Genomic DNA, 27,511 nt, shown 5'->3' with positions numbered 1-27,511 from the left:
AATTAGTTCAAAAATATATTAAAATGATAAATATTACTATTATAAACTATAATAAATTAAAATATATATTAATATTGATAAAAAATTAATATTTATTAAAATAATTTTTTTACGTATGAAGGCACGTATCTCTACTAATCTATTAAACAAAAGGTTAATTATAGTTTTCAATTATCGTGTTATAATTGGAGTCAAGTCAAAGTCTCTCTGCCTCTAGGCATTATTTCCTCAAATCTTTTTTGCAGTGGAAAAAATGAATTAATATTGCAAGTTCAGTGAGACCTGACATTGTCAGATTCTAGAACTAGAGAAAATAGAAAGAAAAATATATGTACGCGTAATTACGTTGTAGAATCGGCTTCGAATCAGAATAAGTCATCAGTAAATTCCAAAAGTTGAGTGACGCAATGACAAATAAAAACTTCAAATATCATAGTAAAATTCAATTTCTGGTTAAAGAAATAAAAATTCATAGCACAGTATATATATGATTAAACTGGTCCAACCAGACTCACTTAATCTCATCCTCTTTCTCAAACATCTCCATTCGATCCATTATTTCCCTGATACTTGCCCACAGGGCCGGTCCTGACAAAACTGAGGCCCTGGGCGAAATTAAAAAATGGGGCCCTAATATAATATCATACTACCACTACAAAAAAATGTATAATTTGCGACCAAAATTATCGGCGGCCCACCGACGATGGAGGGGACGACCGTGTTTTTCAAAATAGCGGCGAAAATACCAGTGGCAAGGATGCCTCCGGTGATCACCGACAGCGCTGCCGCCGATATTGTTAATATTAATTAATTTATATACTTAAATATATTACCGGCGGTGAGGTGCAACTAGCATTTGCATTTTAAATTGAACTTTAACTTTTAAATGCAACTAGCATTTGCATCTCGTGCAGTGCACTGAAAATATTTTTTGTTTTTACTATTTGTATAAAATTAATACTAATTTAATTATTATACTTATAAATATAATAAAAAATTAAATTTAATTGAATATATTTGAATTGAATCTTAAAAAAATAAAAAAGAATTCACAATTATAAAATTTGATATTAAAAACAAAAATAAAAAAATAAGTTAAAAAATTTAAAAATAAAATACTCGTAATTTAAAAGAAATAAAAATATATTTATTTAAAAAGATGAGAGAGGAGAGAGAAATTTATAAAACTTTAATATTTAAACATGCATAAATTTTACATTTTAAATCAAATATTTTCATAAAATATAGTATCATATTAAAGCTCTTATCATGATCTTTAATTTGATATGCATATTAAATATTTTATAATTAATTGAATTTCACAATTTTGGAAAGAAATGTAACAACAAATAAGAAGTTAAAGAAAATAAAAAATGAAAATAAAAAGAAATATATATAGTTTAAACATAAACCTTCAATTTTATTATAACTACAAAATTGTCACTCAATTTTGAAATTAATTTGAAATTGATTTCAAATTGAAAACTCTCTTTTTAATATAGTATAGATATAAATTTGACAATAAATTATGTTGGGCCCAAAATCATTTTGTTAGTATACATAAGATCTATAATTAATAGGATATATTAAAAATTTTGGGCCCTCAAATTTTTGGGGCCCTGGGCCGTCGCCCATGCCCGCCCACCCTCAGGACCGGCCCTGCTTGCCCACATTTTCTCATGAATAGCACCATTTCCCACTGCATCTAAAAGTAAGTAAATTCTTGCCTTCATCTTCAATTCCTGTCCAATAAATTAGATGTAACTTTGTTTTCGTCTGAAAAATCTGATTACTTGACTTTCACTACTTACATAAAAGCTTCATGCAAAAAAAAAGAAAAGAAGCAGCTACAATTAGTGTTGGTATATATTGTGGCTCATGCATGCATTTTTATTATATCTGCAGCTGAATTTGAAGCAAGAAGTAATATATGGAGGGGATTGGGCGGCATCCAAGCTTTCCTAGAAACACAAGAATTGCAATAGTTGGAGGTGGGCCAAGTGGGCTCTCTGCTGCCTATGCCCTCTGCAGACTGGGTTACTCTCACGTAACACTGTTTGAGAAAAATGAAAATCCGGGTGGCATGTGTGAATCCCTCCAAATCCAAGGTATCATTGCATGTATTATATCATCTTGTGTTTAACAAAACTTTCAAAATATATACTACTCCTACTTCCTATGTAGGCAGTAAAGAACCCTAAATAGCATAGCATGTCCAATTACTTATATATATCTAGGAAGATTTTAGCTGTCAATTTCATATTTAAGACAGTTGAGTAGCTTAAGATATGTTTTACGTAGAGATATAAGTTGAGTCCACTGGCGGAGGGGGGGGGGGGGGGGGGGGCTGAAGCTCCCTCCCATTTTTTATTTTTTTTAAAAATTATATACATGTATATAAATTAGAAATAAAAATATATATAATACATTGTTTTAATAACTATAATATCCATGTTAATTGCTTAACCTTATACATTGATTTGTTAAATTTATGTTGTTTTTATCCTATTTTTCTTTCTTAGTTAATTTTTTGATGTTGAATTTGAGTCGATCCTCAAGTTAAAGTAAAATTACGAACTATTAATAATGAAAATTAACTTATTTGTTTTGATGATGAAATAGTTTATTTTTTTAAAATGCATATATAAAAGTATGTCTTTATATGCTTTCGATGTACTTAAATTGACTTGCAAAAAAAAAAAACATGAAAATTAAATTGTACGGAATGCTAAAAAAAATTTCTTTGGGGAGTTGAGTACTATCTAACAAATTGAACATGCATTCCCTATTCTCCATTTTCGAACATTAAAATGATTGTTATCATAATTCTACAGAAAAATATGAATTTATAGCAAAGGTACCATTACTAATAATGGGAGCTTTCATGTTATTAGCTATGTGACGAGAATAATATAATCTTTAGAAACGTGAGTGTTTTCTACATTCCAAAATTTCATCTCTCTGTTTTTGTACAATAATGGGTAAACATTTTAGCTTGTTTTATGTCCTTAATTACTACATATTATAAATGAATATATATAGTCAAATGTATCGAGCTTTATCACAGAATATGAAGCAAACAAGTCCTTAGATTAGTAAGATGAAACTAATTTGTGCAGAGGTTTAGTGAGTAGAGAAAATAAGAGAAACACACAATATTCCTTCTACTTTTTTATTTACTACTGATAAAGAATAGGATGAAAATTAGAATAGAAAGAAGTATCAGAAGAAGAATAAGAGAGACCTAACATATTGTTGGATCAAAAACTGATTACCTTTTTTTCTTAGTTTCTACTTTTTTATTATTTAATACTATTGAATCTTTAATAGATAAGTTCGATTTGAAAGAGATTTCATGGATATCTAGTTATATTGTACAGCCTACAAGAACTGAGAACTTAAGTAATTTAAAATTGGAAAACAACCAGAAATGGAAAGACAAACAGTATAGTAAAAAATTCTTTGAGCCCTATGGCTTCTTTTTGTACTTGATCCTTGGTATCTCTTGTTGGAAATATAGATATTATATATATGTGGGAGGATTTACAATGATGGAGGATTTGCTTTTTGAAAATGTGTAAAGTGGGGTGGACGTGTATTTCAAAGAAAAATAAAGAAGTTGATTTGAAAGCTATCAACTTAATTTTTATTTCTTCACTAACTTTTCTTCACAACCAACTAATGGAGCACAATACATATTTATAGGAGTATTATGTCGGTGATTACTAGATCACCGACTTCAACTTGTGGTTTTAATTAGTTCTTCTAGATTGATCTTCTAATTTTATTTCTAATTCCACACGTGCACTTTAGCTAGCTAGGAGCTTCTAGGATATTCTCTCTTTTTCTTTTGTTTTCTTTTACTTTCCTTGTTTCTAGATTTTTCTTTTACAAATCAAGTTTTATATTCAACACTCCCCCTTAAACTTGATTTGTCATTCCGAGCAAAACTCTGATCTTGACGAAATCCTCAAATTTGAGCGGCTTGGTAAAAATATCGGCAACTTGATCCTGTGATTTTACATACTCCACTTGAACCTCCTTCTTTGCAATGCATTCTCTGATGTAATGGAAGCGGGTGTCAATATGCTTACTTCGATTATGAAAAACCGGATTCTTTGATAGCGCGATTGCCGACTTGTTATCCACGCAAATAGTTGTTGGCTCCTTTTGTGGCCATCCGAGCTCTTCCAGTAAACTTCGTAGCCAAACTGCATGGCAAACACTGGATGTGGCAGCCACATATTCAGCTTCACATGTTGATAGCGTGACTATGAGTTGCTTCTTTGACATCCAGGTGAAAGCAGTGTCTCCCATGAAAAATACGAATCCGCTTGTACTCTTCCGATCATCATTATCTCCAGCCCAATCGCTATCACTATACCCAACAAGCTTATAATCATCAGTACTTGAATAGAATAGGCCGTAGTTGAGCGTACCTTTGAGGTAGCGAAGAATTCTCTTTGCCGCCTTAAAATACGTAGTGGTTGGATTCTCCATATAGCGACTCACGAGTCCTGTCGCATAAAGAATGTCCGGCCTTGTGCAAGTTAAGTACCGTAAACTTCCAACCAGGCTCTTGAATAATGTCGGGTCCACCTTTTCTCCTCCATCGTTCTTGGATAATTTTATCCCGCATTCCACTGGCGTGTTGATTGCTTTGCAGTCCTCCATCTTGAACTTCTTGAGAATTTCCTTGGCATATGCTTCTTGTGTGATGAAGATCCCATCTTCGAGTTGCTTGACTTCCACACCGAGATAGTACGCCATCAGCCCAATGTCGGTCATCTCAAACTCCTTTGACATGGCCTTCTTGAACTCCTCAATCATCTTTGGATTATTTCCTGTGAAGATCAAATCATCTACATACAAGCACACAATTAATATATCCTCTCCATTGACTTTAACGTAGAGAGCATGCTCGTGAGGGCATTTGGTGAAACCATTCTCCTCCAAGTACTTATCGATCCTGCTATTCCATGCCCTTGGTGCTTGCTTTAGTCCATATAGGACTTTCTTTAACTTCAAGACTTTATCTTCTTGCCCTTTTACCTCGTAGCCCATTGGCTGCTTGATATAGACTTCTTTGTCTATATATCCATTCAAGAAGGCTGACTTGACATCCATTTGATAAATCTTCCATCTATTTTGGGCTGCAAGAGAGAGTATTAGTCTGATAGTTTCTAAGCGAGCAACGGGAGCAAATACCTCATCATAATCAATTCCAGCTCTTTGGCTATATCCTTTTGCAATCAGCCTTGCTTTATATCTTTCCACTTCACCCTTGGAATTCTTCTTAACTTTATACACCCACTTGACTCCAATGGCCTTGTGCCCTTTTGGTAGTGTCACGAGCTCCCATGTATCATTCTTCTTTATGGCTTTGATCTCTTCATCCATCGCGACTCGCCAATTTTCACTATCTACTGCTTCTTCAAAGCTAACAGGCTCACAATCAACAAATAGGCAAAATAAGGTAAGATCTTCTAACCTTTCAGTATCCTCATATATCTCGCCCAAACTCCTTGCTCGTGGTGTGGCTCTTTCATTTAAGAAAGATGGTGGCGAGTCTTCAGTGACTGGCACTGGTGAAGCTGTTGAATTAACGGCTATTGTTGGACTTCTCCAATTTGCTCTTCTGCACTTTGTTCTTCTAACTGTGGGATGTAGGTGAAGTCACCGTTGGAGCTGAAATCCCATACTCCTTCTTCGTCGAACTCGACGTCTCGACTTATCACTGTTTTCTTGGTCTCTGGGTTATATAACTTATAGCCTTTGGAGTTAGAGTCGTACCCGATAAAGATGAATGCTTCACTTTTGTCATCGAGCTTCTTCCTTCTCTCATCTGGTACATGCACGTAGGCTTTGCTCCCAAATACCTTTAGGTGTGAAATTCCTGGCTTTCTCCCACTCCAGGCTTCTTGTGGAGTCATTCCCCACACGCTCCTTGTCGGTGATCGGTTGGACAGGTACACCGCGCACGCCACTGCTTCAGCCCAAAACTCTTTAGGCAGATTCTTCGTCTTTAGCATGCTCCTCGCCATCTCCATGATTGTCCTATTTTTTCTTTCCGCCACTCCATTTTGTTGGGGGGATCTCGGAACTGTCAGGGGCCGCCGAATTCCATTTACTTCGCAGAATTCTAGAAACTCCCTTGACGTGAATTCTCCGCCTCGATCGGACCTCAGGGCCTTGATTTGTCGTCCGCTCTCCTTCTCGACAACAGCTTTAAATTTCTTGAATGCATCAAATACTTCCGACTTCTGCTTCAAGAAATATACCCACGTTTTTCTAGAAAAATCATCAATGAATAGCAGAAAATAATTATTTTTACCCAGAGAGCTTGGATTTATTGGCCCACACACGTCAGCATGAATTAACTCCAGTGGCTTTTGAGCTCTTGAGCTTGACTCCTTTGGAAACGGCTTTCTGAACTGCTTCCCGAGTAGACAACCTTCGCAGAGTTGATCGGGATGTTTGATGGATGGTAGGCCTCTCACCATCTCTTTCTTTGATAGCAACGACAAGCCGCCAAAATTTAAGTGCCCAAACCGTAGGTGCCATAACCAAGACGGATCTTTATAGCAAGCTTTCAAGCATTTGGCCACATCATTTCTAATATTTAATAGAAACATTCTATTTTTCGACATTGGCACCTTGGCAATAAGATTATTTTTGCCATCTCTTATTGAAAGGTTATAATCTCTCATGTGAATATCATAACCTTTCTCTAAGAGTTGTCCCAAACTCAATATATTATTTTTCATATTGGGCACGTAATAAACATTGGAAATAAATTCATGATTTCCATTCTTCAAGCGAATTAAAATTTTTCCTTTTCCTTTAACTGGAATTTTAGATTCATCACCAAACGAGACGTTGCCACTTACCGACTCATCGAGCTCCACGAACATGTTTCTCTTCCCGCACATGTGGTTGCTTGCACCGGTGTCGAGGTACCACGTGTCATCTCTTCCAGCTTCTCCTTTATATGCCAGAAGCACACTACCATTTGCTTCGCTCGTGTTCTCGGCATAATTGGCCCTTTCTTCAATCCTTACTTTTTCACTTCTGCACTCGGAAGCATAGTGCCCAAATTTATGGCAATTATAACACTTTATTGAAGACTTATCGTACCTCGACTGCGGGTTGCTCCTCCCCCGACCACTTGTAAACTCATTTCTTTCACCACTGTTGACGAAGCCTCCTCGTCCTCGTCCACGTCCACGTCCACGGCCTCTGCCTCGATCTTGTCTTTGACCACGTCCTCTCCCAGACTGTCCATAGCCATTGCTCGGACCTTCTTCTTTCTCTTTCGGGCTTACTTGCAACTTTAAAAGTTGCTCTGAAATTTCTTGCTTCTTCTTTTGCTTCTCCTCATATGCTTGCAACGACCCCAACAAGAGATCGATCGTCATCTCCTCCAAATTTTTAGTTTCTTCGATCGTCACCACAATGTGCTCAAACTTTGGAGTTAGTGAGCGTAATATTTTCTCCATAATTCTAACATCCTCCAATTTTTCACCATTTCTTTTCATTTGATTAGACACCGCCAAGACTCTTGAAAAATAATCCGAAATTGACTCGGACTCTTTCATATGCAAAGACTCAAACTCTCCTCTTAAAGTTTGAAGTCGTACCTTTTTTACTTGCTCCGCTCCTTTGCACGCGTTCTGGAGCTTCTCCCACGCTTCTTTGGCGGTGCTCGCGTTCGAGATTTTCTCGAAATCATCGTCCCCTAGCGCTTGATAAATGAGACAGAGAGCCTTCTTGTCTCTCTTTCTCGCGTCTCGCAATCTATCCTTTTGTTGTTGGGATAGTGCGGCCTCATCCCGCGGCTCCTCGTAGCCGTTCTCCACGATCTCCCAAACGTCGTGGGCTCCCAATAGCGCCTTCATCTTGATGCTCCAATTGTCGAAGTTGCTCTTGTTGAGCATGGGGACTTGAAACGATTGTAAATTCGCCATACCACAAGTAGAATCTCGTGGCTCTGATACCACTTTGTTGGAAATATAGATATTATATATATGTGGGAGGATTTACAATGATGGAGGATTTGCTTTTTGAAAATGTGTAAAGTGGGGTGGACGTGTATTTCAAAGAAAAATAAAGAAGTTGATTTGAAAGCTATCAACTTAATTTTTATTTCTTCACTAACTTTTCTTCACAACCAACTAATGGAGCACAATACATATTTATAGGAGTATTATGTCGGTGATTACTAGATCACCGACTTCAACTTGTGGTTTTAATTAGTTCTTCTAGATTGATCTTCTAATTTTATTTCTAATTCCACACGTGCACTTTAGCTAGCTAGGAGCTTCTAGGATATTCTCTCTTTTTCTTTTGTTTTCTTTTACTTTCCTTGTTTCTAGATTTTTCTTTTACAAATCAAGTTTTATATTCAATCTCTGGTACCAGTTTTTAATATACTTCTTTTCTGATCAAAAAAAAAAAAAAACAGTATAGTAAATTCTAGGAGTTGTCTCTCAAAAAAAATTATAGTAGTTGTAAATTGTAATCCTTTAAATAATGCAATACAGAAATGTGAAAATAAGTAGTTGGATGCATATAAGAAATAACATGTAAGCAAGTTTAATTAATGCCTTGATGTAGGGATGGTGTATGATTTGAGAGGTCAAGTTCTTGCAGCAAACAGTGCTCCTTCGATCTTTCACTTAGCTAGAGAGATTGGAGCAGAAATGGAGGAAATGGACACTCATAAATTTGCAGTTATCAATAGTTCAACAGGAGCACTTAGTGAAATGAAGCTCGCAGAAGATTATGTATCTATGATTTCTCTTACACTCAAACTTGAGGTCTGAAGACTATCAAAATTTTCCCATATATGCATCTCTCACTTCCATTGATTCCATCTCATACTCGTGCAGGATAAGGCCAAAGCATCCGGTCGGATTGGTGTGCATAGTGTGAGCGAGCTTGCTCCGGACTTGGCTCCAGACTATCTCAAGAATCAAGGCTTTGCCTCGGTTCCTAAATCAGTAATGTACGGCTACACAGCGTCCGGGTATGGATACTTACACGACATGGCTTATGCTTACGTACACGAGTTCACAAGGACGTCCATGGCTGGAAAGATACGGCGTTTCAAAGGAGGATACATGAGTCTCTGGAAAAGGCTGAGTGAAAGACTGCCTGCACAAGTCTGTTGCAATACACAAGTGCTCTCAGTTGTACGCGATTCGTCTGTCGTCAGAGTTAAGATCAAATCTGAGGATGGTGATATCAAAGAGAGGGAATTCGACAAGATTATCATTTCAGGAGCTTTTCCATTCAATAATGGGAAGACATACAGATCACCTAATTCACTCAACAATGAAGGTATGTAATTACATTTTATAACTATTAGTATTCATAAAGCCTGCCTTATATTTCTCAGATCATCTCATAGCTTTCTACATGCAGATACAGTTAACCACAGAATCGACATGGATGAGATGGAAACGGCGTTGTTCAGTAAAGTTGAAACTATAGACTATTACACTACGGCCTTGAAAATAAAGAGATTGGACCATATACCAAAAGGATTCTATTACTTTGATGAGTTTATGGAGGATCCTGCAACTATGGGAAATCCTGTTGCAATGCAGAGATTTTACCAAGATACCGATGTTTTCCTCTTCTGGTCGTATGGTAACTCTGCTGATATTCAAGGGCCTAAAGTGGCCGAGCTCGCCATTGCTGCAGCTGAAAGAATGGGAGGTGAAACCGAGGGAGTGATTTTACAACGAAAATTCAACTACTTTCTTCATGTTAGTAGCAAAGGTGTGTTGAATTACACTGCTAAGAAACTTCACATTAAAAGGCAAGAATTCATATATACCTATTTTGACTACTTTGGCATAAATAGATATGAAGGACGGGTTCTACGACAAGTTAGAGTTTCTACTGCAAGGCCATCGCAATACCTACTTTGTTGGCGGACTGATGGCGTTCGAGCTCACGGAGAGGAACTCCAGTTACGCATTCGACCTTGTCCAGAAACATTTCTCAAATAAAAGTCTTGAACCAAGCTATCCATATGTCAAGGTAATGAAAATTCATAAGCCTTTTATTTTTATCACAGCATGAATACCTTTTTGCACAGATATAGACAGTATATGATCTCTTAATATTGCAATTTATGTTGCTACAGAGATTATTAACGCTAAGACCAAGCCATGGAAGAGCAGCTCTGAAACAGTTAGATGAATCACCGGGAGTCGAGTTTCTAGAACTTTCCTCACTCGATGCATATTTGAGATATTGGGGAACTCATAGTGCCACCAAAGGCAAGACCCTCTACACATGGATCAATGAGAAGGGGCATGTTATATCTCAGAGAACATACAACCAACTTCACTCAAATGCTTCAACAATTTCTGAGAAATTAAGAACATGTCATAATCCGTCTATAAAGATCGGAGACAGGGTTCTTTTGGTCTACGTGCCAGGTCTCGATTTCATCGATGCATTCTTCGGGTGCTTGAGAGCTGGTGTGGTACCAGTGCCTGCAATCCCGCCCGATCCATCTCAGAGAAGCGGACAGACATTGCTTCATGTTTCGAACATTGCCAGAGCATGCAATGCAGTTGCCATTCTTTCAGCAGTTGGTTATCACACAACAGTTAAGGCAGCATCTGTGAAGAACATGTTTGCTCTCAACGGAAGCAGCAAATCATCTTCGCGTTGGCCTGTTCTTCCGTGGCTGCATACAGATTCTTGGGTGAAGAAATCGAAGATCTCAAGCCCTCGGGATCATGCAGCTGAGGAATATCAACCTGCAACACATGATTTGTGTTTCCTCCAATTCACATCAGGCTCAACGGGTGAGCCCAAGGGAGTCATGATAACTCACGGCGGGCTTATCCACAACGTGAAGATGATGAGGCGGAGATACAAGAGCACGTCGAATACTGTGCTCGTGAGCTGGCTGCCTCAGTACCACGACATGGGGCTCATCGGAGGACTTTTCACTAGTATGGTAAGTGGCGGATCTGCAATTCTGTTTTCTCCGGTGACGTTCATCAGGGACCCTTTGCTATGGTTGCAAACCATAACGACGTACCGTGCTACGCATAGCGCTGGCCCCAATTTCGCGTTTGAGCTTCTCAATCGTAGGCTGGAGGCTAACAAAGCACTACATTATGATTTAAGCTCCATTGTTTTTCTCATGGTTGCTGCTGAGCCAATTCGTGCAGCGACTATGAGAAAATTCCTCGAGCTGACTCAACCTTTTGGACTCTCTCAAGAGGTCATGGCTCCGGGTTATGGACTAGCTGAGAACTGCGTGTACGTGTGCAGTGCATATGGAGAAGGCAGAGAAATTTTGGTTGATTGGCAAGAAAGAGTGTGTTGTGGATACATTAGTCTAGATGATGATGATGGTGTTCGTGTCAAGATTGTTGATCCTGAAACATGCATGGAGCATGAAGAATCTGAAAATGAAGGAGAGATATGGATTAGCAGTTTGAGTGCTGGAGCTGGCTACTGGAATGAGGAGAAGCTAAGCCAGACGACGTTCAAAAATGAACTCAACGACGAGCCTGGCAGGAAATACATACGAACCGGAGACTTGGGACGAATTATTGATGGAAAATTATTTGTTACTGGTCGGATAAAAGATCTCATCATCGTTGCAGGGAGAAATGTATATTCTTCGGATATTGAGAAAACAGCTGAGAACTCATGTGAAATCATACGCCCCGGATGTTGTGCTGCAATTGGTGTTCCAAAAGAGATTATTCTCTCAAAAGGGATTCTAGTTTCTGAAACTTCTGACCAAGTTGGTTTGATTATAATTGCAGAGGCTCGAGACGTAAAGTCTGTTTCAAACGAAGCTGTTAGGCAGATTCAGGCAAGTGTTGCAGAGGAACATGGAGTTATGGTTGCTTCTGTTCTTCTGATAAAACCGAGGACCATTAGCAAGACGACATCAGGAAAAATCAAGCGCTACGAATGTCTTAAAAGATTCGTTGATGGGACTCTAGATATCATTCATCATGAGAAGTTGTCCATCCAATCTAATGAAAGAGTATCAGAATCTCAAGCCATCAAAACTCGCCCTTCGAGCATATCTAAGAGAGACATAACAAGCTTCTTGATAGAGCTGCTCTCTGAAGTGACTGGAGTTTCCACTGCCAAGATCTCCACCAAAGAGAGTCTTGTATCCTACGGAGTGGATTCCATTGGTGTCGTTCGAGCTGCTCAGAAACTCTCGGATTATCTTGGAGTGGATGTTGGTGCAATTGATATTTTTACTGCCACCTGTGTAGAAGACTTGGCCTGTTTTGCAGATAATCTATTGAAGAAGCATCGCCCTCGGACGATCACCGGGCAGCCAAATTCTTCAAAGAAAACATCAAAAGCAGCAGCTACTTTTGAGGCTTCTTCTTGTCATAAGCTAGGTATCTGGTTAATGCAGCTAATAGCTCTAGTTTATGTTTGCTTCTTGTTGATGCTTCCTCCGTATTTCTCCATCTCCACATATGCATATTGCTTATCCATTTTCCACACAATGGAGAGAGCTACATTCTTCGGTTACTTAGCTTCCCTTGTGTGTGCCCCTCTTTGTTGGATGTTGTGCATTTTTTCGAGTTGCATTTGTATATCCTTCTTTGGCACTCCATATTTGCAGCCAAATTATGCCCTGGATTCTGAGATGTCAATTTGGTCAATCGAATTTGTCAAGTGGTGGGCGCTTTACAAGGCGCAAGAGGTATCTTCAAAAGTTATAGCAGTTCATCTGAGAGGCACTGTGTTCATTAACTATTGGTGTAGGATGCTAGGAGCAAAGGTTGCCTCCTCAGCATTAATCGATACTATCGATATTACTGATCCATATTTAGTTTCGATTGGGGAAGAAGATGTGCTTGCAGAAGGAGCATTGCTCCAAAGTCATCAAGTGAAAAATGGGATTTTGAGTCTCTCTCCTATCAAAATCGGGTCAAGAGCTTCAGTCGGGCCTTATGCTTTGCTTCAAAGAGGCACAGTGCTCGAAGATGAAGACGAAGTTCTTGCATTGGTTTCAAGTGATGGAAATAGTGAAGCTACAACTTCTCATGAAGATACTTTGCAAAAGGTTAGCCCCACAAAAGTCCTTAATGACCTTTATCATTTCATATTTTACTTCAATATAACTTGTAGGATGTCTTTTATTGCTCTTTTCAATATTCCCTAACAATAAGATCAGTGTATAGCATAGTTTAGCATGTGTTAGCACCTCTCTCTCATTCTTTCATTTATGTTATGCAAAGTAAGAATCTAGAAAACTCGTGAACTAAGCTTCATCTAACAATGGTTGCAGGGTAAAACAGAGAAACAAATGATTAGAAAAAATTGTGATAGTTATGCATCAATAGTTCACTTGCTTGGGATCTATACAGTTGGGTGCATCGGCAGCTTATCAGGAGCAGCATCTTATCTGATCTATCTCTGGATAATGCAAAAGCCTCCCACCATTCAACACTTTGCTTTGATTTGCGTATGTGGAGCTTTTCATTGGTTTCCCTATATCATCGTTGCATACACTGTGATGGCTAGCATTGCCCTTCCACACCCCCTCGTCTTTGCCATCTACATCGCCTTGGGTTACACGACTTACGGCCTTATCCTCACTTGTTTCACTTGCCTACTGAAATCCTACATTGGAAGTCGGAGATCATTTCTTGCAACTTGGTTTCTACACAGGATCTCGACGGCATGCCACATAAGATTTGCAAAGTTTCTCTCTGGAACAGAGGCTTTCAGCACATACTTGCGCTGTATGGGAGCCAAAGTGGGGGAAGCATTGTTCCATCAGAGCCATCAATCCTTTGTCAGATCCAGAGCTCGTTTCACTTGGCAACGGTGTCCACTTGGGTGATTTTATCCGTGTCGTCTCAGGCTATTACTCCTCAAGTGGCTACGTCTCAGGTGGAATCGAGATACAAGGTAACACGGTCGTAGGCAGCCAAGGCCTAGTCCTCCCTGGCTCTGTCCTTGAGCAAGATGTCATTCTTGGGGCGCTTTCAGTTGCTCCTCCAAACGAAGTTCTTCAAGCAGGCGGTGTTTTTGTCGGCTCTCCGGCTCCAGTCATGGTTAAGAACACACTGCACAGCTTCGACGACAGGATAGAAGAGATGGATGTGAAATACAAAAAGGTGTTAGGTAATCTTGCTGCAAATCTGGCGAGCTCGACGCTCAAGTTGAAGTCGCGGTACTTCCATCGGATTGGTGCAGCGGGCAAAGGATCATTGAAGATATATGATCATGTAATTTTTTTTCCAGATCATGAAATCTTCTCCCCTGGGAAGAAGTATTCTGTGGTGTTGCGCCACAGCAATTGCTTAAGCTCGGACGATGATGCTCGGCTTGATCCACGTGGAGCAGCATTGAGGATCGGAGATGCTTCAACTCCTTTGCTTGATCTGACATTGAAGACTGGCAATGCGTTTCACGCGCGAAGCATAGGCGACTTCGCCACGTGGCTTGTGTGTGGAGCTGCAGCAAGAGAAGAGCACGTGAAGCATTCTCCACATATCAGGGATGCAATGTGGCACTCCTTGAGGCGAGCAGACTCTTACACTCAGCTTCATTACTACTCAAATATTTGCAGGCTGTTCAGATTCAAAGATGGTCAGGAAATGTATGTCAAATTCAAGTTGAGGCCATATGACAGAGCAATTGGTGAAGACAACGGGAAAGTCGAGCCTATCGGCATACTTCCACCGGAGACAGGTGCCATCCCTAGAGACGAGGGCGACCAGCGCCCTCGCCTCTTCCTCGCTGACGACTTCCAACGGCGAGTGAGCTCTCCGGATAAGGTAAGGTACGTCTTGCAGCTTCAAATCCGGCGTGTCCCGGAGGATGAAACGACGCGTGAGGTCGCCCTCGACTGCACGAAGCCGTGGGACGAAACATTGTTTCCATACATAGATGTGGGGGAGGTCACAATTGATCAAGTCCTCAACAAACAAGAATCGGATGATCTAGAGTTCAACCCTTTCCTCAGATGCCCTGAAGTCGACGTCATCAGGGCCTCGTCGTGCAACGAGAGCGCGTCCATGGATCACGGGCGTTCAGTAGTGTACGCGATATGCCAGCATCTGCGGAAGAAGAAGCCGTTCCCCGAGGCTTGGAGGGCTTTCTTGAATCAGTCAGACGTGAAAGTCGACCTTTCTGGTTGTCCGATGGCGGCCTCCGCGGCGGGTGAGGAGTTCGTCAAGGAAGTGACGCTCGAAAGGCCTTGGTACCTGACCTTTTGGCTGGCTACTGCTCAACCATTCCTACAGATTTTTCTGCCTTATTTTCTACTGGGGTTGGTGGCGTCTGCACCATTCAACTTAATCAAGATGGGGAAAATACAGATGATCTATTTGCTACCATTGTTTTGGGTGTGCTCCGGCATCGCAGCAGGGGTAGTTTGTGGTGTGAGCAAATGGATTCTGGTAGGGAGAAAGAGAGAGGGCGAAGTGGAGGCGATTTGGAGTGTGGGGATATTCATGGACACTATATGGCAAGCTATTAAGACAGTGGTTGGTGAGTACTTGATGGAAATGACGAGCGGATCCATTATGTTCAACTTGTGGTTGAAGCTGATGGGATCGGAAGTTGCATGGGACGGCGGCGCGTATGTGGACAGCATGGGGGCTGCGTTGAATCCGGAACTGATGCAAATAGAGAAAAACAGTGTGGTTGAGAGAGAAGCATTGTTGTTTGGGCATATCTACGAGGGGGACGGCGGTAAAGTCAAGTATGGAAAGGTGGTGGTGAGGAGAGGCGGATTCATCGGAAGCAGAGCTGTGGCGATGCCCGGAGCAACGGTGGCTGCTGGAGGCAGCCTACCTGCTCTCTCCCTTGCAATGAAGGGAGAGTTTGTTAACTCACAGCTTTATTACAAAGCATTTGCAATGTAAGCCATTAACTAGTATTTTCCCCGTGCGATGCACGGGTATTATTTTTTTTAGATATTATAATTTTTATTTTTTTCTTTAAAAAAAATTATTATATTTTTTATTTTATCTTAGTATTAAATTATACTCTCTCCGTCTCAATTCAAATGTCTCATTTTCTATTTTGGATTGTCCCACTTCAAATGTCTCATTCCTTTTTTGGCAATACACACTCTCTCTATACTTAATATTTAAATAATTTCCACCAACTCAACCCACTTTATCTACTTTTTACACATTTCTTAATCTCCGTGCCCAAAAGAAATGAGACATACAGAGCAGGACGGAGGGAGTATATTATATAAAAATAATGTGATTGTGACGAGTTAATACTCCCTCCGTCCCATTATTCATGGCTCGTATTCCTTTTTGGGCCGTCCCAAGCTACTTGGCTCGTTTCCTTTTTGAGCCATAATTAGGGAGTAATTAACAACTTAATAAAGTTGACTATTTAAAATAAAAAACAAACCCTAAATCTACCCAACCCCCCTCCCCCCATTTCACTCTGTCGCTCTCTACTCTCTTTCTCTCTCATATGCACCGAGAGAAACCCTACTCTGCGCCGCCACCTCCTGCCGCTCCCGCCGCCCTAATTCACCGTGATGAAACCTTCCTATTGTTGGGAGGAGGATCTGAGCGACGTTGTCGTCGCCGATACCGAAGATCAGCTCCTCTTCACCGTCGCCTGTCTATTTCCCCTTCTCCCTGCCGGAGTCTTGTACGGCGGCGCCCCAGGAGTCGTGGCTCGGTGCATCTGAGGTTGAAGAAAAAGGAGAGTTTAGGCGTGATAGGAGTCGATCCCCTCCTCTATGACCTCCAATATTCCGCCGCCCTTACCCCGCAAGGATGAAAAGGTCGAAACTCTCCCCCTGACCTCTTTCAATTACTGAATCATCTGAAATTGTTGAAGAGACTGACCTCATGTGTTATGAAACATTCTGAGCGAGGAAAACCCTCGATCCGTGGCCAAATCGGAGGAATCAGAAAGGAAAACCCCTTTTAATTTTTTGATTTTTGATTTTTGATTTTTGCTGCTATTGATTTTGAAGTTTTGAGTTTTGATTTTTGCTGTTGCTATCAATCGGAGCAAGAGAGGGGAAAATGGTGGTGTTGGCTCTGTTGCGGCTGTTTCAGATTTTGGGGGAAAATGGTGGTGTTTCAGATCCGATAGAGAGAGAAATGAGGTGGTTTTCGCCGCTGCTTCGTCGGAGTTTGAGTCGAACCAATGACAATCGAACTGTGGAAGGAGAATATGAGAGGGAGAGGGAGAGCAGACGCCGGAGAGATAAGGTTAGGAATGACGCCTTTTTTTCATTTCTGTTCCAGCCCCATTTTTTGGCTGAATTTTCAATTATTTTTATTTATTTTATTGTATAAAGCACCTTATTAAGCAAAAGTGTTAAGGAATAAAATAGTTGAAAGAAATACACCTTAATCTTGTGGTCCCTACTACTTTTACAACTACTTTAGCTCTCCTAAATACCCGTGCCGAAAAGTTTTGAGCCATGAATAATGGGACAGAGGGAGTATATATATATATATATATATATATATATATATATATATATATATTTGAAGTGGTATAAATTTAGGAATATATCTTTGTAAGTGACATGAAATCACCAATCATATACTATATCAATAGTTTGAAGTGAAATTGTCTAAAAAAAATTTAAAGTGAAATTAACTAAACGATGAGTTGCGATTATATTTATTAAGCTTAACTGTTATGTACACATCATTTATTTTATACACTTATTTTAAAATTTAATAATAATTATGCAAACAATAATTTATTATTGAAATCCATAAAATTAAACATATTTTGTTGTTGATTTTATCATAGCCATTAAAATAATGTATTTACAATTTTTTCAATGACCACATGATCTGCTTTTATATATAAATGTAGCTTTCTGATTAGACGGTTGCACTCGCGTTCAAACTCTAACCCGCGCTCAAATACAAACCCGCTTTCTGATTCGAACCTTGTAAATGACACTATTCAGTTATACAAATGACACTGTCTGTAATTGACTCGATTCGGTTATACAAATAACATCGCGTATAATTGACATTATAATATTGTAAATGACATTGTGTATAATTGACATTATTCATAAATATAAATGGCACTTCCTGTCATTGACATCATAAAATTGTAAATGACACTATAATGTTTCAAAATGTTATAGTGTAATTTGTATAACTGAATAATGTCAATTATAGACAGTGACATTTGTATAAGTTATAACTGAATAGTGTCATTTACATGGTTTGAATCAAGATGCAGGTTAAAGTCTGAGTGCGAGTATAACCCGATTCTACAGTGCACCCAATAACACCTAAGTTTTTGTGTTTTGACTAATTGTTTACCTATTTTTATAAACGACAAATTAGTGTTGCTGATTATTTTGTTTCAAAATCTAAACAATTTTAACAATTATCATCTAATTTCATGAAGAAAATGCATATTACCTAAAAAAAAAAATACTCCATCTTAACTATTTTTTTCCATGTCATTGTTTTCAATTTTAGGGCCGGTGAAATTGATTTTTTATTTTTTTAATCTTTTAACCTATATAAATAATTAAATATTTTTTAATTTTATTTATGTCTCGCTGAACATATTTTCAACTAACTTCCTATCCATATAATCATTTTACACAAAAACAATTTTTTATATATTTTGACGATAATTATTAAGTTTAGAATAAATTAATGTGGTTTAAGAACCTAATGTTATTAGTGTATTATATGAGAGATTATTTTTTACCAAAAAAATATCATTATACTTTTGTAGTATTAATTCTTATGAAATCTAATATTTTAAGATAAATATAAATGCTAATTCAAATGAGCATTTATATTGAAAATGATAACAAATTATAGTCGTAATTTAATATATCAGAAATAGAACTTGCTAGTATAAATAAAAATCAGCATTAATTATGTAAATAAATGTTGAAATTAATATTGAATTGTGTAAATTAAGGTTAAAATTAATGCTACACTTTGGGCGGGAAAATAGTATAGGCATATTGGTTCCACTTTTATATATATATAGATTAGTTTCATCTGCTTTAGGCCTTTGACTTGTAAAAATCAATGTTTGTTCATCTTGTAATGATTTCTCAAGCATAATAAACTTTTAAATCTGCATGCATATATACATGGTTGACTGCAGAATTACGGGAACGAACTCTGTCCTCGGAAAAATACCGTTCTTCCAATTTATTCATTAATTTTTAAAAAAACTATGACATGCATTTCCAAAGTATATATCACAACGAGTCAATTTATGAAAACTCGAATTTGAATTCACGACTAGAAATAGTGCTAGTTGTTAATTCAGGCTTTAAAATTTGAATTCACAACCAACACTATTTTTAATTGTGAATTCAAGTTTTTAAAACTCGAATTCACAACTAAAGATATTAGTTCAAAACTCGAATTCACAATTAAAAAATCAGTGAATAATTTTTAAATTTTTTATGTGAAAGGTAAAATAATAAGTGTGATTAATTTTTTAAATTATTTATTTTAATGAACAATTTTTATTTTTATTATTCTAAAGTGTCCATTTTCAAATTCCGCTCCATATCAATATATATATATATATATATATATATATATATATATATTCTGGTTTGCATCATTAATCAACAGTGAATGATGGCCATCATCTTTGACCTCCCCTTACGACTAACGCGATGAGTTCCTCTCTCAACGAAAGATAATTTCTCTATATAATGTTGTATTCAACCATAATTAATTGCTGACGCCCAAAATTAGAGTTTGAAGATGGAAAAAGTTGAGGTCATTTGTTGCATGTCAAGACTGGAGCTCACCACTTGGGATTTACCGTTTACGATTACTCCAATCTGATTTATTTAGAAAGGCCTCAATCCTCATCTATCACAACACTCAATCCAAACCTTAATCCAACACCTCAAAAACTCCCTCTCTCGCACCCTATACTTGTTTCCTCTCCCACCAAACCTTAATCCAACAATTTGATAAGAATAGATTAATTATTACACAAAACTATTAATTTCATGGCAACTAATTAAACTATTAATTTCATGGCAACTATCAAACGGATTTAACGATTAAATTTTTTTCTTACACAAAATATATATGGCAATTTAAATCCAAATTATACTAGAGTGTATGTTCTTCTACGTAAAAAAAATATGTATGCCCAAGCATGCACTTATAAATGGTTAATTATAGTTTTAGCGAATTTCAGTTATAGTTATAATTTAAATTTATTTTTTGTACATCGAGTGCTCTCAGAGCGAACGGTGCGCTCCAAATTATAGTACTAATAGTTTGCTTAGATATATCAAACGAATGATATTTATAGTTATACCAATACAACGGGAGGTGTTGGGTTTGAATTTTGAAACACAGCACAGCGCCTGCATTTAGCTTTTTAAAATTACCGTTTTTTTATTTTTTACTTGGGGCAGTTGGGGAGGGGGAGCAGTGGGTTTGAACTCGGGACCTCACTGTTCACACACATGAGGTTGCATCCCTTAAAATTACCGTTTTTTATTTATTGCATTGTGAAGTTTTTTAAAATTACAGTTTAGTTATTATGATTTTTTATTTATTTAAGAATTTCATACTCATTTGTTATAAAATAAGGGTAATTTTAAACACAGCCTCCAATTTTCTCACTATAACCCCCTTATTTAAAAAAAATAATATAAATAATTATAATTATATTATTTTACCCTTATAGCCCCATTTAAAATTTGTTTTAAATTAATAAAGTTATCAAAATTAATTTGAAAGAATAACACATATAATCTCTTCCTTTTATAGATAAATCTCTTCTCCATTAATATAGCCTCCAATCGAAAATATTGAGATTGAGGAAAATGGCAAATTTCGTCTAACTTCAAATATCAGACTCAAAAATGAATCACGAACCACAATTCATGAATATATTGAACCATTTAATTTCCTTTTTGTGCAAACGATAATGATTGAGTAAGTGGTGACATTTGCAAAAATCAAATAACAAAAAAAAAAAAAATTGTTTCTTGTCTGCGCAAAACTCTTGAAATTCATACACCACGAACAGAAACATTGTAGCTCATTGGGGATTCGAATTCGTGCAACAGCTTATTATCATAACCCGACTCATTATCGTCGGAATCGATAGATTTTGGAGTCGTCAGGTATGAAATTGGTCGGAAGTTTGGAGAATCTGAAGACCCTCGGAGAACCCAGTCACTAAGAAGTGCGCCGATTTCCTTTCGAATATAGCAGAATGATTTTATTTTTTAACATAATTTTTTGTTTTTTGGATTGTATTTGAACTCACCAGTATGATATTTGAAGTTCATAGACAGAATATGTCAAATCTTCCTCAACCTCCGTCTATCTTCTTAAGATTTTGAGTTGGTGGTTAATGGGTTATATTGATGGAGATTTGGGATGGAGGTTACATGCGATCTATCAATAAATAGATTGTGCATATGTGTTATTCTTTAAAATTAATTTTGATAAATTTAATATAAATTTAAAAAGGGACTATATGGATAAAATAGTACAATTATAATTATTTGTATTATTTTTTAAAATAAAAGGTTATAGTGAGAAAATTGGGGCTGTGTTTAAAATTACCCATAAAATAACTATCTATTAAAGCCCAAGCTTTAAATGAAGTCTAAATTCTTTTAATTTTTGAAGCCCACTGTTTGAGCCCAATGTGAGATTTCATCAAAAACTTCTTTATCAAATTGCTTTACCCAGCAACATGATATCATGATGAAGACCGAGTACCTTAATACATTTTTTCGAAATAGTGTATTTGTAAAACAAAATAGTGTTAGTGTCATTTTCGTTGACTTTCATCTCATTCACTTGCCTGTAATTTTATTTTTCCTTAACCACCAAATCACTTGCCTGTAATTTTCCCTTTTTTGTTGACCTTCATCTCATTCACAAGTAAAACTTTTGAAATAACTTTAAATTTCACGTTTCTTCATCTATGAATATATGGAGGAAGGTCTAAGAAAAATTAAAATTACTGTTAAAACGAAAACTAATATCAGCCTTCCAATTTTAATAATCTATGGTTAAGATTTGTTTTGATATATTGTGTGTTTTTTTATGGACAGATCAAAATGATAAATAATGACATCTTTTTGTGGACGGAGGAAGTACAAATTAGTAATTTTGTATTCAACCGTAAATCATTACATATGAACCTATATAAAAATATTGATGTACGTGCAACTTTCATTTAACTACAATGCAACAAAGAACTAGAAGTTATACAAATTTAATTATTATTCATCATGCAATTAACATATTTATAAAAAAGAAGCAGTACATTATAATATAAGATTTTTACAATTACAAAATTATATATGCGCAACCATATAATATAACAAATGCAACTTCAATATACGTAGTATCCAATATACCTCATGTGCAATTTTAATATATTATAAAAAGTACTCATGCAATTATAAAATTATATTCGTGCAATCATATAATATAAAAAATGCAACTCCAATATACGTAGTATATAATATACGTCGTGTGTAATTCCAATATACGTCGTGTGCAACTCCAATATACACCGTGTGTAACTCAAATATACGTCGTGTGCAACCCCAATATACAATTACTTAGTATCCAATATCTCTTGTGCAACTTCAATATACATTGTTACAATTGTAAAATCATTTTTAAGTTGGATTTGAGATAGGCATGAGCATATAAATTCCAATCAAGTGATAATATTAATTGACATGCCTACATGAAATTTTCTCTATTTTTTAATCTTTTATTATTTAGTCTATTTAATATTAATGTTTACTTTGTAATGTTGGGTTGTTATTATGATGGACAATCAATTAGCATAACAACTTATACTTATAAATTTAAATAGATTCATATAATTAGTGAGTATATTATACATGTTCGAATTAAACTAAGTAGTAAATTTAGTTTTAATTGGTTTGAAACGAATATGTATGTATATTCTAGACAGGTTTGGGTGGTTGAACCTAGCCTTATTATTTCAATTAACTAATGGATATTTTAGAAAACTTCACAAATTAGAGATTATAAATAAATTGAACTATCACATATATTTTATTTATACTATTTATTATTAATGTTTAAATATTTTTTTATTAAGATATATAAATAATTATTATAATAACTTGTATTTATAAATCCAAACAAGTTCTATGAATCAACGAGATTACTAGCTATGTGAAGCTTGAGATGATAATTGGTAATTACAGGGTACTTACACTATGTATTACTCCTAGTGTTTATATTGTAATGTTCAAAAATTGTTGAGAATAATGACTAATTATTGAACAATTTATAATATGTAATTATTTAATTAAATATTTTATAAATTTAAATGAGTGTTTGGGTAATGAACATGTATTATACTATATGAATTTGGGAGTTTTTAAAACAAGTATGAATTAACATTAATCTATATGTCTACATGCATGATTTTTTATTTAATTTATAATCTTTTTTTATTTATTATATTTATTATTAATGTCACTTAAAATTATTCGGGTTATTATTGAATGAATATATTCGATTATTATAAAAAATTATATTTATAAATTCAAATTTGGATAATTAATTAGTGAGTAATGTTATACATGTTTGAGAGTAAAACGAGAAATAAAATCATTTTTTAAAATTATGTTTGGAATGGTAGCCCATTCCAAAAAAATATAATAAAAATAATAATATAGTATAGTAGCCCATTATTTTGACTCATGCTTCACTACGATTAACAATTTGAAGTGGTTAAGCATATTTTTCTATATAATATCTATTAATAAATTATAACGTAAAATAATATCGCATCGAAATTCGGTGAATTACAGACTAGTTTGAATTTTATATATGCAACAAATGTAATAGAGATATATAAAGCAAACAAGCATAAATGAAACAAATTTATCCAAATTCAAATGTATCCTTAATTAAGCTATGTCATCCACCGTCACATGACGTTAAAATTAGTAAGGGAATAGATGAATTGCTAATTAAATACGTCCCTTTCAAATAGACCTATAATTAATTAATTAATACTACTATCAATTTCCATTACGATGTCCCAAAGTATCTGGAAGGTCAACTTACTCCGATATCTCTTACTATAAAACTAGAATAAATGAGATACTGAGGGAGCAAATGATAACCACCCAGATTTTATTCACTATATGTTAATGGGGCACGATGCACGAGTTTTAATATATAATTAATCGTTTAGAGAGATGCAGATAAAATGAAAAAATAGATTTATTAAATAAATTTTAAATAGTTTGTTACATAATTTTTTTCATTAAAAAAAATTCGAAAATATAGCCTCTATTTAAAAAAAACTCGAAAATATAGTCCTCACAACAAGAAAACACGCGATTAACGACCGAAATTTTCGGTCGTTAATTTTGCGGCCTTAACGACCGATTTTCAAGGTTGATGAGATCTGGTGTACGATATTTAAAAAAAATGACACTAAACACGTGGGCATGCATGTGTCCTACAAGAAATAATGGTGTTGGACATTATATATTGTTGCAACAGTATGCCATTTTTGGGGTGTCTGTGAAGGTATGTATAAATTATAATCACACTCACACATGTAGGTGATCGGTCGAATTCAATTGCGCAAGTAACCTACGCGATGGTTTTTCTCGAGTAAACGCTACATGTATGAAATTAATGGACAACAATAGATAGAATATTGTAGGAAGAAAAATGTTGTACTACTTTTATTATTTTTAAATTAAGGGCTATATATATTCATTTGATTTAAACATAGGGGTGTTCACGATTTAATTTAAACAATAAATCAAATCGGTTCAAACTCATGAATTTACGATTTGAAAAGTATAATTTGGTTTATATTTTGAAAAAATTAATTATGATTTTCAATTTAGGTTATTATTATTATAAACGTTATTATTTTAAAATTTTAAAATAATAAAAAGATATTATAATAATTTATATTCATAAATCATAAGTATGTTCACAAATCATCTAACAAACATAGAATTAAAAACTTAGAATCAAAGTCTTAAATACTAAGCCTTGATCCAAAATATATCCTCGCTGTATGTCCATCCTCGTCGGTCACCGGATCGTCGCCTATTTATTCTTCTTGATTTCTTTTTCCACAAAAAATGCTGGTGATAGTGATGCCATGCATCTTGTCTTAGTTCTGCATATGTTCCTTTAATAGTGATATCATATATTTTTTTTCTCTTTAATTAGAAGGGATTTATATAGATATTTATTATTATTATATTATATTATTAAGTAGGAACATGAAAATTATGTAAACCACAAACCAATTCATATCAAATTGTATTAATTAATACAATTTCAATTAATATATTTTAATTTGATTTGATCTAATTTCAATATTAATATAGTTAATTTGATTTATTAAAGTATTCACAAAATTAATTCTATTTTAATACCAAATCTCACCACCCCAAACCTCAAACACGCATACTCAATAAGATTTAGTTACAATGGCAGAGATATTCGTTATGCTAGCTTAATTAAATTTGTGGCCGGAAATGTTTTCCACTTTCTCGTAGTGATACTAAATTATCTGAGAGTACTGGAATTTTTACAAAACTAATACGTGGGCATGGGTCCTAGACAAATATAATCATTGATTCACTCTAGCTACCCAATTTGTGCATGCAACAAGTTCCTTTTGTTCGCCAAATGGTGGTTGAAACATATGAAACACGTGCTCTCGTACCAACCTAATAATAAGAGGGCTAATTGCCCATGTATTTTGATATTTGGTTTATGCACTAATTTTCAAAAATTATCTTTAAATTTTTTAATTTTTTTTTTGTCTCAAATTTATTCGATGATCGACTTTTTTTCTTACACCAACGTCAAAAATGACACTTCGATATATTTATGACATGTGAATATATATATATATATATATATATATATATATATATAGGGAGAAAAGTTAAATAGAGAATGCTAAATGTTTAGAAAATAGAGAATTCGTGAAATAAAAAAGAACAGATCTATAATTTTTACGAACAAATTAATGTACTGCATGAACAACAATTTGCCCTGGGTTCGAATCCTGCTGATGGCGAGTTTTTCTCTTTTTTTACTAAATACGTATGTTCGTTAGTTATGTTGATCTGTTCGTAAAATGTATAGACTTGTTCAAAATGAAATATATAATAATTCTCTGTTTAACTTCACCCTAAACCTTTACTAAAATGAGAACTAGGAACTAATCTTGACCTTTTAAATTTTAGATCTAGTGGTTAAGATTTATTCTATTAAAATAGCCGCCTAATTAGTAGTGATTAGTTTCATTTTACCATTTTTTGTCTTTTAGTTTATTAGAAGGTTAATTAAGTCTTTTTCTAATATAGTGGACTAATTTCTTAGGGCCGTTTATCTTGCTGTTTTTTAGTTAAAGACTCAAAGATAAATAATATTCAGTTGCACTTGCACAACAAATAAGAACTATTGCACATATATGGTAATACTTACAAGTGCATAGTTCTGGATCGAAATGCACAACTGACTTAATAATGTTGTAATGCATATAATTAATGTTATGTAGATTTCTGTTGCACAATAAATATGAATTAGTGCACATTTTCAAGTATTACATATTTTACCAAATTAATTAACATTATTAATTGTTTATTCCAATCTGACCTTGCAAAAAATACTATAACACATTTTTTAAAACAGGTACAATGAATCGTCAAATAAAAGATAAGGAGAAAATTCATGTAAATGTTAATAAAATAGTTTAAGAACAACTTGTCATACGTAATCATAATTAAAAACATAATTTGTTTAGACACAATGTACTATTCAATCCAAAAGTCATCCAAATATATTTTCCTTCTCTCCGGTACGGACATGAAATTTTGATAATATGCAGATGCACCTCTAATTACATCATCATTGACGTAGTTATGTGACCACCCCATCATAGTTGCACAGTATCTTGTACGAAGTCTAGCCAAATGCTTTTCTGAATTTGTGGGAAGTCCACATACCCAGTTGCACGGTGTCTCTCCCACATAAGTTTCAATGTGGCGCATGAGATATATACCGTTGTTTTCCATGCAATTTTTACTACCCCACTTCATATCCACGATAAATTTCTTCGGCTTCAACATCCTTATTTTCTTCATCAAATCCCCACGTAGGTGCAAGTATTCTCCAAGTACATATCAGTGCAAGTAAAATTAAATTGTGCATCTAAAATTAATCTATAGGAATATCTGTGCAACTAAAATCATATATTAATCTATGCATTTATATTATTTACTGTGCATAACCTGTAAATTTATGATTCAAAACCTATGCAACAAAATATATAACAACTCAAATGCATTTAGATACAAGAAAAAATCCTAATTGACATCCCAATCTACAATAATAACCCATACTCATCATCTTCTTCTCCCTTCCCTCAATCCCAAATCCTAATTTCCCCTTCCCCCATCTGGCGCCGCCATCCCTTGCCGCCACCACATCGGCTCGGCTTCTACAGCCAC

General features: G+C 35.5%; 3 protein-coding genes across 4 annotated transcripts in view; all 3 read left to right on the top strand.

The window, feature by feature from the left end:
• Positions 1–27,511, top strand: part of LOC131020400 (uncharacterized acetyltransferase At3g50280-like) — an 88,719-nt gene that overhangs the window by 34,000 nt on the left and 27,208 nt on the right. The gene's annotated exons all lie outside the window — the stretch shown is intronic.
• On the top strand, positions 1,663–13,185 carry LOC131023584 (uncharacterized). The gene is made up of 7 exons (XM_057953128.1): positions 1,663–1,711; positions 1,906–2,108; positions 8,617–8,819; positions 8,892–9,342; positions 9,427–9,786; positions 9,872–10,050; positions 10,157–13,185. Exons 2-7 carry the CDS (start codon positions 1,931–1,933, stop codon positions 13,178–13,180), a joined length of 4,395 nt encoding a protein of 1,464 aa, XP_057809111.1. The 5' UTR covers positions 1,663–1,711; positions 1,906–1,930; the 3' UTR covers positions 13,181–13,185.
• LOC131020399 (uncharacterized) lies at positions 13,180–15,903 on the top strand. Its single transcript, XM_057949176.1, has one exon. The coding sequence runs from the start codon at positions 14,076–14,078 to the stop codon at positions 15,894–15,896; it is 1,821 nt and encodes a 606-aa protein (XP_057805159.1). The 5' UTR covers positions 13,180–14,075; the 3' UTR covers positions 15,897–15,903.

The sequence above is a fragment of the Salvia miltiorrhiza genome, chromosome 4 (genome assembly GCF_028751815.1).
Source record: "Salvia miltiorrhiza cultivar Shanhuang (shh) chromosome 4, IMPLAD_Smil_shh, whole genome shotgun sequence".
Lineage (NCBI taxonomy): Eukaryota > Viridiplantae > Streptophyta > Magnoliopsida > Lamiales > Lamiaceae > Salvia > Salvia miltiorrhiza.
The sequence above is the reverse complement of the archived record's forward strand: the minus strand, read 5'-3'. Positions and strand labels throughout refer to the sequence as shown.